Here is an 18,074-nt window from a genome sequence, read left to right as displayed (position 1 = left end):
AAATCCTCAGCTACTTACAGGAAGTTCTGACCACAGAGTTCCTGACAATTCCTAGAGCTTCTAGGAAGTGACAAGGGTAGCTCTGCAATCACCAGAAACTCTGTGGTCAGAACATCCTGTGGGTAGCCAAAGTCTTATTTTTCTTCCTAATTTTTCTCCCAGGACATTATGTCTTACCCAACCACTTAGGGTTGCCAATCCTTAATTGGGGTTAGGATGCCAGTTTGGAGGCCCTCCCCTTGCTTCAGGGTTTTCAGAAAGTGTGGGGGGGATTTCTTCTGGGCATTCCATTATACTCTATAGAGACCAATTCCTGCAGGGTATAATGGAGAAATTGATCCATGGGTATCCGGGGCTCTGTTTTTTGAGTTAGAGGCACCAAATTTTCAGCATAACATCTGTTGCCTCTCCTCATACCCTCCCCCCCCCCCAATTTTCAAAAAGATTGGATTGGGGGTCCAATTCTTTGAGCCCCAAAATATGGTGTCCCTGTCCTTTATTATTTCCAAATGGAGGGAAGGCATTTAAAAGGTGTGCAATCCTTTTAAATGTGATTGCCAGAACTTCCTTCAGCGTTCAGTCATTCTTGTCACACCCTTGCTCCTGGCTCCACCCCCAAAGTCCCCAGATATTTCTGGAGTCAGACCTGGCAACCCTGGCCCCACCAGTTCCCAGGCACTGCCTGGCATCACTAACTGGTGGCTCTCAACTCTCTCTTGCTCATTAGGTGGCAGCAGTTCCAAGCTCTGGCCAGCCGCAAGAAGGAAGCATTAACCTCAGCGCTCAGCATCCAGAACTACTACCTGGAATGCAATGAGATCAAGGCTTGGATGCGGGAGAAAACCAAGGTGATTGAGTCTACCCAGGGCTTGGGCAATGACCTTGCAGGTGTCATGGCACTGCAACGCAAGCTGGCAGGCATGGAGCGAGACCTGGAGGCCATCCAGGGCAAAGTTCAGGACTTGCGCGAAGAGGCAACCCGTCTGGCAGACCAGCATCCAGAGCAAACCACGGCCATTTTGGACCGCTTATCAGAGGTTGATGGGACCTGGGATGAGCTGCGGGAGACCATGCGGCACCGTGAGGAGTCACTGGGAGAGGCCAGCAAGCTGCAGGCTTTCTTGCGCGACCTGGATGACTTCCAGGCATGGCTCCTGCGCACTCAGACAGCTATTGCCTCAGAAGATGTCCCAGCTACTCTACCAGAGGCAGAGTGTCTGTTGAGCCAGCATGAAACCATCCGCAACGAGGTGGATCACTACAAGGATGATTACCGGCGTCTGCGTGCCATCGGGGAGGAGGTGACGCAAGGCCACACTGATGCACAACACATGTTCCTGCAACAGCGCCTTCAGGCCCTTGATACCGGTTGGAATGAGCTTGGTCAGATGTGGGAGAACCGGCACCAGCTGCTCTCACGAGCCTATGGTTTCCAGATCTTCTTGAGGGACACCAAGCAGGTGGAAGGAGTGCTCAGCAACCAGGTGAGGAAGGAGGACAGTCCAAGCAAGACAAATGCATACAGTTTGGCATACAAAAATGTTAGTGCCCTCTTTCTACAAGAGGCAGAGGAGAAGCAGAACGATGCTAAGAACCTCAACAGGATCTTGCACTGCGGCTCCAGTTCAGTTGCTTTAGGGCCTTTGCATACCACAAACCACAAATAGTACAGAAAGTTTTTGACACAGGAGCATTCATTCATTTAAAATATCTCCAACCCATCTTTCCCCAGTCTAGTCTTCACAGGGGCTCACAAAAACCGTATAGTCCAATTACAGTAAATATCTGATGCAGATCCTTAGGCAAACTGTAATGTTTACTAAAAATATGACAGAAAACTGAAAAACAGTTCAACCACTGAACAGATTTTATTCAGAGGGACTAAAAATGTAACAACAGCTCCCCAAGATATCATCTCTGTAGCTGGGCTGATCAGAAATTTGACAGATTTCTCACACATTGGTTAGCTTTTTAGCTTTAAAAAAAATATCTCTGCTCAGCTAATGGCTTTCAATGCAGCTTACAAGAAATGGTATCAGGAAGTGAAGAGTTCCTGGCATGAATGATATAAAGCATTCACGGGCTGTTGGAATTCATTAAAGTAGTCTAATGCAAGTCCTTTTCATGCATACACTTTTTCTTTTCCGGTGGATATTCTGATGCCTTATTGGCATGGCTTCTTTGCAGGAATATGTGCTGACTCACACAAGCATGCCAAGCTCTCTCCAAGCTGCCGACGCTGCCATTAAAAAACACGAGGATTTCATGACCACCATGGAGGCCAACGGAGAGAGAATAAAGGGGTTGGTGGATGCAGGACGGAAGCTCATCATGGAGGACAGCCTTCATGCTGACAAGGTCCAGGAGAAAGTCAATTCCATCGACAGCAGGTATGATCACTGAATCTCAGAGTCTCAGTGCAGCTTACTATCTCCTGTGTGGTAGGTGAGACTGAGGGAGCTCTCACAGAAGCTGCCTTTTCATGGACAGCTCTGCAAGAGCTATGGTGACCCAAGGCCATTCTAGCAGCTGCAAGTGGAGGAGTGGGGAATTAAGGCTGGTTCTCCCAGATAAGAGTCTGCACACTTAACCACTACACCAAATTGGCTGTCACAGAAACTGGCTCACACACAGTGAGGCTGGAAGCAAGGACTCCCAAAGATTTGCAAGGGTGAAGGGGGGTGAATCTAGTGAGTTAAAGAGTTACTAGATATCCAGCAGGGCCAATAGAAGTCTCGCAGGTACTTGCCTACTCCTCTCTCAGGATTATCTTGGATCCCTTCTCTCCGTTTTTAACTTTTATTAATTGATTGCATTTATCAACTGCCCTCCCCAGTGGAACCAGGCTCAGGGCAGTGTACAACATAGTCATATAAAACATCAATAAAGCAAATAGGATTTAAATAAGACAATGAAAACACAATAATCTAATGGCAGTGCTCTACCTGATATTCTGCCCAGTTGCTCTGCAAGAAATCAGTTTGCCTTCTCATCCCAGAGTTCTGGACAATGAGTGCAAAGACACTGGAAAGGCTGCCAAGTGAACTTCATTTTGCCCCATGGCATTAGTAATGGAATAATTTCAAACGTGTTAGGAGACTTCTGTATTTTGCTTTTTCTGTTTCCTAGTGCATCCTTCCCAACTAACATTAGGCACCAAGTTCAAGCTACGGCTGTTATTGTAGACCTATTTGATGTTAACTCATTTAAATTGCAGGGGGACCTATTGTGAAGTAGTGTGCAGTGCATTCCTGTGCAGAGTTAACTCTCTAGCCCAAGTCCACTGATTTCAGAGGGCTTAGGCTGGAGTAACTGCATAGAATTGCTCTGTTGATCTGCTCCAGTGTTATCTTTAGTGACCTGAGTTGGGGAGAACCTTGGTATGCTCTTTTCCTCTTGAGAATTGTTTTTCTGCCCAGGAAAATGTTTGCTAAACTTCTTATGAATGCCTTGGGCCCCTAACTTTTCTTCTTACAGGCACAGGAAAAATCAGGAAGCGGCCCAAGACCTGCTTGCCAGACTCCGTGACAATCGGGAGTTGCAGCACTTTCTGCAAGACTGCCAAGAGGTAGGTGAGGCCAAGGCATTTGGCAGAATTGGGTGGGTCCCATGGGACTGAAAGCACTTCAGTGAGCAGAACCAGCAAGATAGGATGACCCTCTTTCCCAAGCCTTTGTTTCCTTGGAGAAACAGCAAAGGATCTTGCCTGGAATTAGGACAGATCAGGTTCAAACACAGTAGGGTAGGTAGAGTGTTGGGCCTGGGGACTTGGGGTACTCGGGTTCGAATCCCTACTCTCATGTAAGCTTGCGGGGTGACCTTGAGGCAGTCACCCACACTCAGCCAAAACTGCTTCATAGAGTTGTGGTGAGGATAAAGGTGAGGAGAATAACGTAAGCCGCTTTAGGAGGTGAGGAGAATAACGTAAGCCGCTTTAGGTCTGCATTGAGGAGAAAGGTGGGGTAAACATAAACAAATTTTAAGGCCAAGAAAGCAACTGGTGGCCAGCAGCTTTTTTACCTCATGTCAAAACAGTGAACTTGGAGTGAGCATGTATTCCCAGCAAGGGGAATGTTTTCTCTCTTGTTTTCAACTTTGTAAGGGATGCATTCTGCAAATTACGCCCACAGTTGTGACTCATTTAGGTGAATGCCATGGATTTGGTCCCCCAGGGCTTGGGGCTGGCTCTCCCTTGGGAATCCACCCCCAATGCTCACCTCTTATCTCTTCTCCAGCTCACCCTGTGGATCAATGAGAAGATGCTCTCCGCTCAGGACATGTCATATGACGAAGCCCGGAACCTCCACACCAAGTGGCAGAAACACCAAGCCTTCATGGCAGAGCTGGCATCTAACAAAGGCTGGTTGGAGAAGATCCAGAAGGTGGGGCTCACATCTGGAAGTGGGGTTTCTGCACTTTTCCTTTAAAGCATCAAAGCCGACTTCAGAGCTTAAGCCTTCCTGCAATTACATCTGCTCAGCCGGGAACCCTGTTCACTAATGCCAGATGTCACCACCCAGAATGGCTCTTTGCACATGCTCATAGGAGCTCTCTTTTCATTCTCAAAAAAAAAAAAAGTAGTGCTTGGGCTCCAGCCGGCATTGCAGCTTGAAAGCCCTCTCTGTTCATCAATGGTGCATGGGGATAACAGCTGTGGTTGTGGATTCTTCTCTAGGAAAACAGAGGCTCATGACATATGAGCAGAGGAATTCTCGTCCTCATTATTGCTTAAAGTAATAGGGCTAAACTGCAGAAACAACAGTTACATAATACCTTTTATTAAAACCAACAAAATAACACAAATGAATGTGCAAACTTATGAGTTCTCCAGAATTCTTCATCAAACTGCATGTTAAAAATAATGATAGCAATTAAGAAAACTGCTTGAAGCGTACTGCGTGCTCTGCAACGGTAATTCCTACAAAACAGCTGGAAGCTATGTAAGGGAAGCCCTGTGGGATCAGGCCAGTGGCCCAGCTAGTCCAGCATCCTGTGTTTACAGGGGCCAGTCAAATGCCTCTGGGAAGCTATAAGCAAGGAATGAAGGCAGCAACTGTTCTTTACAGAGGTTGTGCTGAGATTTCCTCATTTTGGGCTTATTGCAATGTGTGCTGAAGAATTCTGTCTTTAAAAACAGGAAACAACACATTTACTCAGAACAGACATTAAGTTCACTGGCCTAGATCTCTTTTTACAAATCAGACAGTAGCTAAGATGATGCTGATCCCCTGGTAGGGGGGCTGAATTTAGTGACAAGTTGCATATTTGTTGTTAGACGATCAGCAAAAGCACAATGAGAGTTCTTTAAGAATCTCTAGGTACATGCCATTCAGGTCTGCTGACTTTTGACTTTTGAACTTATTTGTTGATGTCATGAAAAAACTTTAACTGCCTGTTAAACCTCTATTAAAGGGGCAGGACATTTTTCTCCAGGCTTGTCACCAACACTAGGCAGCAACTCCTGAGAGCAGAAAACCACAGCACCAATTCACAAGCACCAATTCTAGCCCTGGTTTGATTTTGTCTTCTTGTGCTTCCCTCCCAAAACATGGGAACCCAGATCAGGTTTGCCTCTTACAGAGGGACACTTTACTCCATTGCATCCCTCTCCTTCCCCTTTTTGTAGTAGAGTATGGAACATGGACCTGAGGAAAGGACCAAGGCTCTGTAACCGAGTATCTGTTTTACACACAGAAGATCCTAGGTTCAATCCCCAGCATCTCTAGGTAAAAGGATCAGGTAATATGTGAAACATTCAAAGATCTGGCAGAGCCAGTGAGAGTCTGAGTAGAAAATTCTGACTGTGATAGACCTACTGCTCTGATTTAGTGTAGGCAGGGTTGCCAGAGGTGGCCTGGCAACCAGTGGGAGATGGGGAGAGGTGAGTACTTTCTGGGGGGGGGGCACAATTGTCATCCCCATGGATTGACATCACTTCCAGTGTGACCAACATCAGGCTGGGGTGACACTCTAGCACTCTGTGCTTTTGGGTGAGTGCTAGAATGTCACCCTGTTGCTTCCAGGTCACACCAGAAATGACATTATTGCATGTCATTATTGCTGCCCTTCCATTTGACTGGCCTGCTTCTGTCAATTGACCAGTTGAGCATCAGTGGGCGGTGGCCAAAATTTGTTTGCCATCAGTGGGCACCTGGCAAGTGTACGTATAAGGCAGCCTCTTGTGTTTCCCTTTGACAGGAAGGTCAGCAGCTGACGGCAGAGAAGCCAGAGCTGGAGCCTGTGGTGCAGGCCAAGCTGGATGACTTGCAGCAGCTCTGGGAGGAGCTGGAGGCCAGCACCCAAACCAAGGCCCAGTGTCTCTTTGATGCCAACCGTGCCGAACTCTTCACGCAGAGCTGCTCTGCTCTGGAAGCCTGGTTGAGCGGGTTGCAGGCCCAGCTGCACTCAGACGACTATGGCAAGGATCTGACCAGCGTGAACATTTTGCTCAAGAAACAGCAGGTGAGCCCAGGGGATGTTGCTGCATTCTGTGTTTTGTGCTGTGCCTAGCACACCTCTCAAATGAAGGGCTGAAATTACAGTAGCAATGGAATGAACTGGTGTGGAGCTGTTAGAACGGACCAGTTCTAACCTGGCTGGCAGGTTCTCCACTCTTCCTCTTATAATCTGCCTGTGCTTGCAGTGGGCTGTCAAAAGGGGGGCTGAGTTGTCCTACCCTAGTTCTCCGACAACGCAGTCAATCACAGGAAAGACGCAGGTCTCTGTTGATCTTATTTTGCTGTAGACATTTTCCCTATTCCTCATACCTGTATCCTCTCTGGCACATAGTCTGTGCCTTCAGACATGTATTGTGTACTCAGGGGGGCAGACCCCATGGGTCTTCTGCCTTTGCAGCAGGAGTCCCCAACCTTTTTGAGCCTGTGGGCACCTTTGGAATTCTGAAGCAAGGGGGTGGGCACAACAATAAAATGGCTGCTGAAGAGTGTGAAGCCAAGCACAAAATGTCAGGCAGCGAGTTTATGCACAACTCTCATAATAAGTCCTGAACATTTAAGGCAGAAACTCAGTTTAACAGGATGCCTTTTAATCTGCACAGCCGATCAGAAGCCCCACCTGGCTCTGCCTATTTCCTAACAACACTTGGAAGATGCCAAGAAAAGATGTGGGTGCCACATCTCTACAGTGAATTCCTTCTGGGCAGTGTGGTGTTTATAATCCCATCCTCCATCCTGCTCCCTGGTCTTTGAATGGTCCCATCTGAGCACTGGGATCACCTGTTTGTCCCCCAAAGACATAGGCCTGTTTTTCCAGTCTTATCTGCTGCCTTGAAGGCAAGAACTGCAAGCTTTGTGTTGTCTCTGCATTCAGTAGAGAGTGGCTTTCTTTGGTCACCCAAAATAAGATGCTGGGAGCCTCCAGCCCAGAAATGATGGAGTTTCCTCCTTCTGTGGTTTTTTGGAGCTGATGTTTCTAGATCTGATATGCTCATCTCTGCTCACCAAATCATGACCAGGATTTCCCAGTACCATGTTTTGTTTTAATCCCCCTGCAAAACTTCACCTTGCTCTCATTTCCTCATCTCCCAGATCCCCTGAAGCTGCCATACTGCAGCTAAAGGTATTTCGATAGGGAATATGGAAAAGGCTGCCTGGGTTTGGAAGAAGGAAGTTAAGAATCCCAATTCATACACGATTGCAGGGCTATTCATTTATGTACAATTTCTACTGCTGTTGGGGTCAGCAGAGGAGGAAAAAACATAAAACCCCATAGTTTTCCTGGGCAAGTGATTGGATTACTGGATGCAGCTTGGGGAGCCACAAGCTCTGTTGTACTTCTGCCTTCCCTCCATCTTCCTTTTTTTCTTTCGTTCTAGATGCTGGAGAATCAGATGGACGTTCGTGAGAAGGAGGTGGAAGGCCTCAAATCTCAGGCATTGGCCCTCAGTCAGGAGGACTCCAACACTGTGGAGGTGGATGGCAAACTCCAGGCAGTGGAGAACAGGTTCACGGAGCTGAGAGCACCTCTGCGGGAGCGCTGCGAGAAGCTGCTGGCCTCGAAGGAAGAGCATCAGTTCAACCGGGACCTGGAAGATGAAATTGTGAGTGGCAGGAAGGGCTGGGGCCCAGAGCAGGGCTGCAGGAACAAAAGGGAGAGGGTGCATTTTGCTTCAGCCAAGCAAATCCTTCATGCAGTCAAACTCTTCGTTGCATAGAGGGTTGTTTCTAGTGCAGGGATAGGGAACCTTTTTGGTCGAAAAAGGCAACGTCTACATTGGAAGAGGCTAGCATGCCAGCAAGCAAAAGGGGAAGGGTGAGGCCAGACATGCTCAAAGCAAGCCAGCCACACTGCCAGCATCTCAGGGGTTCACCTTGCACTTGGTTGGTGACTGGGCAGGTCCGGGAGGTGATGGTGAGCATAAGCCATGCCTGTTGCCTTCTCCCATCCCAGTGGTCTCAGCAGTGCTACCAGTATCTTGGTTGCATGGGCAGAGGTAGGCTGGCCAACTGGAGAAATGTGTCCTGGGGAAATGGTTTATTTCCATGTCATGGAAAGCTTCAGCTACCTATTTCCAAGCATTAAGGTTCTGTTAAGGAGACAGGACATTTTTCTCCACCACTCTGGCTCGAGATCTGGCCCTGAGTACCATGCAAAATTGTCTGCTGTGCTGCTCTCGACATGTATACCAGGGGTTACCTCCTGTTGTTCTAGTGAGTGATCTTTTAAAAGCAATAGCATGAGCAGCGTGATACAGAAATGTTAAGTGGGGATTAGTCACCCCATGCTCTTCCAGAAATGAGTCTGTGACTCACAAAAGCCTCAGTTCCAGCTTCACGTAGGTACTGTTGTATTCTCCACGTGGCGACAATCGTGTGGCCTCATGAGCTCAGAAGGTAAGGGGCTGCAGGGGTACCTACTCCATTCTCGTTTATTGGCAGATGTAGGGCAATGCTCAAAGATCAGCCAGGCCTTATCACTCTTTCATTTTGTGATTGCCCCTGAAAGCTACCAGGATGGAGTGTTAAGGTCTCACACACAGTTGGGGCAAGAAGAGCTGGGGCATGTGAATTTCATTAATGGAGCCTTTCCTTTCCCCTATACTTAAAGCAGTTGGTTAGGGTCCACTCCCCTCTTTCCCAGAGAGGCTGCTTCCTCTTCTACATAAATCAGAACAGAGGATTCCAGGGTACCTTTGCTTTACTTTTCTGACAGTGATCTTTCTGGTGGGAATGTTCTCCTTGTTTGGAAAAAAAATGTGAACAGTGCAGAACTGAGATGCTAAAGGGACCCCCTACAGAAAGAGACATTTTATTCTTTCTTCTCTGCAGTTGTGGGTGAAAGAAAGGATGCCCATGGCAGTTTCTACCGACCACGGCAAAGATCTTCCTACTGTCCAGCTGCTGATTAAGAAGAATCAGGTAGGACCTGCCAGATGGGATCTGTAGGGGCTTGGGACAGGGGAAAGAATGGAATGGATAGCAGCCAGGCCTTGAAGTGTGTTAGTTCTACAAGAAAACAACTTTGGGTAATCAGGCTGTTTAACAGGAAAGCAAGAGGACTACAGATTCATTCTCATGCTTTGCAAATAAACTCATGCAAATTACTTAGACACACTTATTTAGACACACACATTGGGTTGGGTGGCACCAAGCCTCGTGTTGTGGCGGAGCGGGGGTCCTTTTGCCAAGGCAAAGTACTGTCATTAGTGGAATGGATCAGTGGGTCCCAACCCATTGTTCTTTGCCCACCTATCCATCAGATAAGTCATTTGCAGCCTCAAAAAAAGAAAGAAAGAAATCTCAAGAACCAATTCTTTTCCAATTTGAAAAAGTGGCAAGCAGCTACTTACCAGTCTAAATAAGCACTGTAGTTTTGCAAGACCACCGTGTGTCTTTAGGCCTTCAGAACTTTTTGTAGTTGCAACTATGGAAGTGCACCTTTTGCATCATATTCAGAGCTGAAGAGCCTTTTGCATGTAAAGTGCAGTTACTTTTTTTTCTCACTCCTAGTTAATAAAACCCCCTGACCTGGACACACCACAGACTAGCCCTGCTGTCATCAGATCTTGAAGCTAAGCCGGGTTGACCCTGGCCTGTATTTGGACAGGAGACCTCCAAGGATTGCCAGGGTCATGATGTGGAGGCAGGCAATGGCAAACCACCTCTCAATGCCTCTTGCCTTGAAAGCCCCATGGGGTCACCACAAGACTGCTGTGACTTGATGGCACTTTCCACCACCAATTAATAACTCCTTATTCACTAGCAATAGGCAGATTTCCATATGTTGGCCACATAACAAGCTGTATTGTTTCAGCTCCCTATGTAAAATTCTGCCCTCTACTGACTAGTTCTCCCCCCCACCCCATCTTCGCCTCCAGGCTCATTTTCTCAGTGACTCAGAGTTCCTCTTTTACCAACTATACATAATCCTTCCTGATTTATGAGATGTTTCACCTAGCCCTCACTCCTTTTTCCCTTAGCTCTCCTTTCCTTTCAATATCTTCTGGTTTTTCTACTTGACCCACCTGTCCATCAGTTCCCTTTGCTGTTACCAAACCTGATGTCACACTTTTCACTCATAAGCTGCAATGTTTGCAAAAATTCCAAGACTAGCATCCTCCCCTTAACTTTCCATGACTTCTCCACAGCTCAACCAAAGCAGGGTGTGCGTGTGTGTGCACAGTCTCTCTTTTGCAAGCAATAACATTTAACTTGGCAGCAGTGTTCCCTCTAAGCTGAGTTAGTGTGAGCTAGCTCACAAAGTAGAATTTTTGCTCACAAGATTCCACAGCTTAGAGGGAATATTGCTTGGCAGTGTGTGTATACTGAGAGATCGAGCAACAAATCCTGGGAGTTACGTTAAGTATCTCTTCCCAATGCAAGCACCGCATTTATTCCTTTTGTTCCTCTTTCTGACCCCTTCAGACCTTGCAGAAGGAGATCCAGGGCCACCAGCCACGTATAAATGACATTGTGGGGCGGTGGCAGAGGCTGGGATGCAGTGGCCTGGAAGCGGAGCTGGAAGGCCGCGTGGAGGCATTGCAGGAGATGTGGCAGGAGCTGCAGAACCAGGTGGACCTGCGGCATGGGCGCTTGGAGCAAGCTCAGATCGCCCAGCAGTTCTACTTTGATGCTGCTGAGGCTGAGGCATGGATGGGTGAACAGGAACTGCACATGATATCAGAGGATAAAGCAAAGGTAGGGATACCTCTCTGAGCCAAACATTTTTTAAAATTAAAGAGATGCTAGGGCTTATACCTACCTGCAAGTCACACCCAGAAGCCCTTCCTCCTCCTGATACCTAGATGCACCAAAACTGATGGGACAGTGAGGGAAAGGACCCCTCTGCATGTGCTCAAAGACCCTTTCCTCATTTTTTCATACATTCCAGTTCTGAACCCTGAAAATGGGATGGAAGAGAAAGGTGTGTTTCTACCCCTCTCCGACCCATCTTGAAAATGTCTTCAGCAATCATTTCTTTGTGGGAGGGAATTACTTGCCTAGAAGTCATACTCTGCATTCAGAGATTTGCCTTGCAGTTCCAGATCTGTTGGGGGAGCCAGGGATACCACGTGTAATTCTGCAACTATGAGCAGGGAAAGGCATTCCACACGTGCTCAGCTGAACTCCCCTTTGCCTGTATGGACCAAATCCTGATATGGCAATCAATTTTGGGATTAAGCCCTGGCTCAGATTTGACTGTTGCACCAATCAAACTTCTTCCCCCCTTCCTGTTGTTGCGTTTCAGTTAACCCGTGCTTTCTGAACTGAGGGGTTGGGAATACCCTTCTTCTCCCACTGTGTCTCCCCTCCAACAGGATGAGCTGATTGCCCAGGCCATGGTGAAGAAACATCTGGTGATGGAGCAGGCCTTGGAAGATTATGCCCAGACCATCCACCAGCTCTCTATCCAGAGTCGTGACATGGTAAACAATGGGCACCCTGAAAGGTAAGGCAGTCCCTGCCTTTAGTCCTGCCTTGCTTCATATCACCAGATGCAATGCTGCTGGAGCTCCACAGTATCTACCAGTGGGGTTAACTCTGGTTGATGTCCAAGGGAGACTCCCCAGACCTATCCAGTCCCAGTACATTTTTATCCCTTCCTTCCTCTAAGGAGCTCATATCTTGAGTCATATCTTGAGTCTCCTTCCCCATTTTATCCTCACAACAACCCTGCGAGGTAGATTATAGAATCAAAGAGTTGGAAGGGACATCAGGGTAATCTAGTCCAACCCCTTGTGTAATGCAGGAAATTCACAAGGACCTCCCCACCCCCCACTCCCAGTGACACCTGCTCCATGTCCAGAAGATGGCAAACACACACACACAAACACACAGGGTCCTCCAGGATCCTGACAAAAATGGCCTGGAGAAAAATTGCTGCCTGATCCTAAAGTGGAGGGCAGTGTTTCCCTGGGCATGCAAGAAAAGGCCACAAGAATTAAGCACTGATGCAGTCCTTCCTGCCTTCCTTTTCAGATTAGATTTTGTGAATGGTCCACAGGCAACTGGTTACCTTCACAGCAGAAGGTCCCAGGTACAGTCTCCCAGAAAAAGATCTTGGGTAGCAAGTGCTGGGAAGTATCTTTCTCTGCCTGCAGAGAGACTGCCTAGTAGGTATAGCCATGGTCTTGGAGTTCTGTGGTTAACCTGAGCAGGATCTGGGGTTCAAAAGCCAAAGGTGTTTTGACATTTTGGAACTTTTTGTCCAGTTGCACCTTTGAGACCAACAAGCTTTTTCCAGGCATAAACTTTCAGGAGTCAAGCATCCCTTCATCAGAGGGAAACTGTCTTTATTGAGATGAGGAGCAGTAAGGAAAGAGGTGAGGTAGGATGTTGTTGGAAGATGGCATGAGCTCAGCACCGCAGAGAGCCGTCCTAGCACACCAGTAAGACAGTAGGAGTTATATAAATGCTATCTGTCCCTTTCTGACAGTGAGCGGATCACCCTCCGGCAGGGCCAAGTGGACAAGCTGTATGCCAGTCTGAAGGACCTGACTGAGGAGCGCCGTGCCAAGCTTCAGGAACATCTCCGCTTGTGCCAGCTGAAGCGGGAGGTGGATGACCTGGAACAGTGGATCTCGGAACGGGAAGTGGTGGCAGCCTCCCATGAGCTCGGGCAGGACTATGAACACGTCACGGTGGGTTCTCTGGATCATCTCCTGTACTGAGGCTGGGGCACTGAGCTGAGCACTGTTTGTTTTATTTATTCTGGTTTTACTGGTTACGGGAAGTGTTAAAGAACTGTGAAGGCCTCGTCCACTGGAAAGCTCACTCCGCTTCCTTTCCACCTTTATCTGAGATCTCAGCATTGTCGAGACCAAGCAGATTTTCAATTCAATAAGGGCTAGAAACTTGATATTTGTATTTTTTTTCAAATGAAAGCTGAGAAATTTGTTGTTGAAGGTTTTCACAGCCGGAGTCCATTGGTTGTTGTAGATTTTACAGGCTGTGTGGCCATGGTCTTAAGAACATAAGAGAAGCCATGTTGGATCAGGCCAACGGCCCATCAAGTCCAACACTCTGTGTCACAGTGGCAAAAAATTTTATATACACACATACACTGTGGCTAATAGCCACTGATGGACCTGTGCTCCATATATTTATCTAAACCCTTCTTGAAGGTGGCTATACTTGTGGCTGCCACCACCTCCTGTGGCAGTGAATTCCACATGTTAATCACCCTTTGGGTGAAGAAGTACTTCCTTTTATCCGTTTTAACCTTTCTGCTCAGCAATTTCATCGAATGCCCACGAGTTCTTGTATTGTGAGAAAGGGAGAAAAGTACTTCTTTCTCTACTTTCTCCATCCCATGCATTATCTTGTAAACCTCTATCATGTCACCCCGCAGTCGACATTTCTCCAAGCTAAAGAGTCCCAAGCGTTTCAACCTTTCTTCATAGGGAAAGTGCTCCAGCCCTTTAATCATTCTAGTTGCCCTTCTCTGGACTTTCTCCAATGCTATAATATCCTTTTTGAGGTGCGGCGACCAGAGGTCTTGGCATTGTGAGACCTGATGTTTCGCCAGCAACTGTGACTGGCATCATCAGAGGTGTAACCCAGAAAACTGAACTTCTCTCAGTCCCAGAGAGAACTCCAGTTTTCTGGGTTAAACCTCTGAGGATGCCAGTCACAGTTGCTGGCGAAACGTCAGTTCTCACAATGTCAAGACCACAGCCACACAGCCTGGAAAATCTACAACAACCAATGAAAGCTGAGGATCACAGCTGAATTTTTTTTAACCCTTTCTCCATTTTTTTCCTGGACTCTGGAACATACACAGTGCCTCAGAACTGAGCCATAGCCTGCTTTGGGGCAATCAGAATAGACCTTTCCTTCATATGCCTTGGGGTGGGATTCTGTGGTTTGTTCATGCTCTGGTCTTTATGACACTTAGCTTTCTCTCTCCTGCCCTCAGATGCTGCGGGACAAGTTCCGGGAATTCTCACGTGACACCAGCACCATTGGCCAGGAGCGGGTAGACGGTGTCAACCGGCTGGCCGATGACATGATCTCCGCTGGTCACTCTGAAAATGCCACCATTGCTGAGTGGAAGGACAGCCTCAATGAGGCCTGGGCAGACCTCCTAGAACTCATTGACACCCGGAGCCAGATGCTGGCAGCTTCTTATGAGCTACACAGGTTCTACCATGATGCTCGTGAGACCCTAAGCCAGGTCCAGAACAAACAGAAGCAGCTTCCTGATGAGGTGGGGCGTGACCTTAACACTGCTGAGGCCATGCAGCGGATGCATAGCGCTTATGAGCATGACATCCAGGCGCTCAGCACTCAGGTATACCTTGGGATGGGGTGGAGAAGAATTTAGTCTGATAGGAGTTCAGAGGCAGGTTAGATGAGCTCCAGAATGGGGAGCTAGAGACTTAGGAATTGCAGATAAAATCATCAGGGATTTACAAGGCCCTTCCTTTTACAAAGATTCCCTGGATAGTCATCTAGAGGTAGTATTAATCGCCACAGGTGACCATTTATTTTTTTTTATTTATTTATCTGAGATTTATATCCCGCCCTTCCCACTAGGTGGCTCAGAACGGCTTACAACATGTAAAACTAACATAAGATATAAAATTAAGCATTAAAATTAACATTACATAATTTATAGTTAAAAATCTAAACATTTGTTATATACATAAAACATTAAAATCATTCAGTGGTCTTAAGCTACGCTCAATTCAAATTCGATGTTCAGTGTTCAGTGTTCAGTACTCAGTGCCGGTTAGTTGTGGGCCAGCCGGAAGAGGGCTGTCTTACAGGTCCTGCGGAATTGGGTAAGGTCCCGCAGGGCCCTTACCTCTTCCGGCAGCTGGTTCCACCAGGATGGAGCCATTACGGAGAAGGCCCTGTCCCTTGTAGCTTTCAAACGGGCTTCTTTTGGCCCGGGGACAACCAGGAGGTTTTGAGTTCCCGATCTCAGTGCTCGCTGGGGAACGTGTGGGAAGAGACGGTCCCTCAGGTAGGCAGATCCTAGGCCATATAGGGCTTTAAAGGTAATAACCAGCACCTTGTACCGAACTCGGTAGGATATTGGCAGCCAGTGCAGAGCCCGAAGTCCCGGCTGAATGTGCTCCCACCTTGGGAGCCCCAATAACAACCGGGCGGCGGCGTTCTGCACCAGCTGCAATTTCCTGGTTCGGCACAGGGGCAGCCCCATGTAGAGGGCATTGCAGTAGTCCAACCTCAAGGTGACCGTAGCATGGATCACCGTTGCTAGATCGTCGCGCTCCAGGAAGGGAGCCAGCTGCCTTGCCCGCCTAAGATGGAAGAATGCGGACTTGGCAGTGGCTGCTATCTGGGCTTCCATTGTTAAGGAAGGCTCCAGAAGTACCCCCAGGCTCCTGACTCTATGCGTCGCAATCAGCGGCGCACCGTCAAAAACCGGAAGGGGTATTTCCCTTCCCAGACCCCGACAGCCCAAGCAAAGGACCTCTGTCTTCGCCGGATTTAGCCTCAGCCCGCTCTGCTTGAGCCACCCAGCCACAGCCTGTAGTGCCCGGTCCAGATTTTGTGAGGCGCAGACCGGCCGGTCGTCCATAAGCAGATAAAGCTGGGTGTCATCAGCATACTGGTGACAGCCCAGCCCGTACCTTTGGGCAATCTGGGCGAGGGGACGCATATAGATGTTAAATAACATCGGGGAAAGAACCGCACCCTGAGGCACCCCGCAGTCAAGCGTGTGCCTACGGGACAGCTCATCCCCAATGGCGACCCTCTGTCCCCGACCTTCAAGGAAAGAGGAAAGCCACTGCAAGGCTAACCCCTGAATCCCCGCGTCGGTGAGACGGCAGGCCAGCAGCCGATGGTCGACCGTATCGAACGCCGCCGATAGCATCAGCATCAGTCCAACAGCATCAGTACCGCCGAGCCGCCCCGATCCAGATGCCGTTGCAGGTCATCTACTAGGGCGACCAGCACCGTCTCCGTTCCATGGCCCGGGCGGAAGCCGGACTGAAGGGGATCAAGGACGGAAGCGTCATCCAGGAAAGTCTGTAGCTGCATCGCCACTGCCCTCTCGATAAGTTTGCCCAAAAAGGGCAAATTCGAGACCGGCCAATAGTGTGCCAATTGGGCCGGGTCTAATGATGTTTTTTTCAAGAGGGGATGGACCACCACCTCTTTAAGCTGTGTTGGAATTGCCCTTCCGTGAGGGATCTATTTATGATATCCCGTACAGGATATCTAAGCTCCCTCTGGCAGGATTTAATAAGCCAGGAGGGGCACGGGTCCAATTTACAGGTTGTTGGGCGAGCAGATAAGAGGAACCTGTCAACTTCCTCCAGGCTCAGAGGGCTGAAACCATCCAGAACATAATCCGAAGACAGGCCCGGAGCCTCGGTTTCGCTAACTGCCTCCAATGTGGCAGGGAGGTCGAGGCGGAGCGACGCGATCTTGTCCGCAAAGAAATTCGCAAAAGCCTCACAGCCAATCTCCAATTCTTTACAATTTGGTCTGCCCTGCAGCAGTGTTGTTAGACTCCGAATTATATTAAATAGTTGTGCCGGGTGCGATGTTGCGGACGCAATCTCAGCTGCAAAGTATGTTCTCTTTGCGGTTTTGATTGCCACCTCATAGGACTTCATAATCTCTCTATAAGATGTTCGAGTCGCTTCGTCTCGAGTACGCTGCCATTGCCTTTCTAGTCGTTTGAGTTCCCGTTTTAGTTGTCGCAACCCCTGGTTATACCAGGGCGTCGACTTCAAACGGGAGCACAGAGGACGTCTAGGTGCGATTTCTTCGATAGCTCTGGAGAGTCTATCATTCCAGGACTCCACCAGACCATCCAAGGAATCGCCAGGGGGCCCGGGATCCCGCAGGGCCGTGAGGAACCGTTCCGGGTCCATCAGGCTCCGCGGGCGAGCTAAAATACGCTCTCCGCCTAAACAGGTTTGGGGTGGCACACCCACGCGAGCCTTAAGGGCATAGTGATCCGACCATGGCACTGCTCTGGCAGTAATATCGTTCACTAAAACTCCCGCCGCGAAGACCAGGTCTAACATGTGCCCCGCCTGATGAGTGGGCATTGTGACAACTTGGGAGAGTCCCAGTGTCGCCATGGATGACACCAGGTCCATCGCCTGACTGGAGGCCGCGTCATCGGCGTGAACATTGAAGTCACCCAAGACCAACAGCCTTGGGTACTCCAATGCCCAGCCCGCCGTGGCCTCCATCAGGGATGATAAGGCGCCAGTCGGTGCGTTAGGTGGACGGTACACCAGCCAGATCGCCAACCCCTCCCCAACGTCCCACATCAGGCTGACACATTCAACACCCCTGATCTCCGGGGCTGGGAGGGCCCTAATGGAGTAAACCTCTCGTATGAGAAGCGCCACTCCTCCCCCCCGCCCACTAGTCCGGGACTGGTGAAAGACCGAGTATCCCGGGGGCGTCGTCTGAGAGAGGGCTACAGTCTCCCCATCACGCACCCAGGTCTCGGTCATGCCATGCAAATGTCTTTTCACAAGCTTGATCTGGAGTACGTATGTATTACAAACACAAAACCAGTTGTCAAAGCTCACTGTTCAATGTATTTTTTAGAAAATCTACTCATTATTAGAAGGCACCATCAGTGTCATTTAACCTTTTATCCATTATACTTAAAAA

General features: G+C 48.7%; 1 protein-coding gene across 3 annotated transcripts in view; it reads left to right on the top strand.

Moving 5' to 3' along the window:
* Positions 1 to 18,074, top strand: part of SPTBN2 (spectrin beta, non-erythrocytic 2) — a 128,285-nt gene that overhangs the window by 96,629 nt on the left and 13,582 nt on the right. For all 3 annotated transcript variants that reach the window (XM_060251912.1, XM_060251931.1, XM_060251921.1), the window contains 11 exons: positions 728 to 1,484; positions 2,188 to 2,390; positions 3,478 to 3,568; positions 4,236 to 4,382; positions 6,199 to 6,462; positions 7,835 to 8,059; positions 9,288 to 9,377; positions 10,884 to 11,156; positions 11,777 to 11,907; positions 12,895 to 13,099; positions 14,377 to 14,751. In XM_060251912.1, the coding sequence (XP_060107895.1) occupies positions 728 to 1,484; positions 2,188 to 2,390; positions 3,478 to 3,568; positions 4,236 to 4,382; positions 6,199 to 6,462; positions 7,835 to 8,059; positions 9,288 to 9,377; positions 10,884 to 11,156; positions 11,777 to 11,907; positions 12,895 to 13,099; positions 14,377 to 14,751 (2,761 nt within the window). The remainder of the gene's footprint in view (positions 1 to 727; positions 1,485 to 2,187; positions 2,391 to 3,477; positions 3,569 to 4,235; positions 4,383 to 6,198; positions 6,463 to 7,834; positions 8,060 to 9,287; positions 9,378 to 10,883; positions 11,157 to 11,776; positions 11,908 to 12,894; positions 13,100 to 14,376; positions 14,752 to 18,074) is intronic.

This window comes from Heteronotia binoei, chromosome 1 (assembly GCF_032191835.1).
Source record: "Heteronotia binoei isolate CCM8104 ecotype False Entrance Well chromosome 1, APGP_CSIRO_Hbin_v1, whole genome shotgun sequence".
In the NCBI taxonomy this organism is placed as follows: domain Eukaryota; kingdom Metazoa; phylum Chordata; class Lepidosauria; order Squamata; family Gekkonidae; genus Heteronotia; species Heteronotia binoei.
This window is presented reverse-complemented; position numbering and strand designations above follow the sequence as displayed.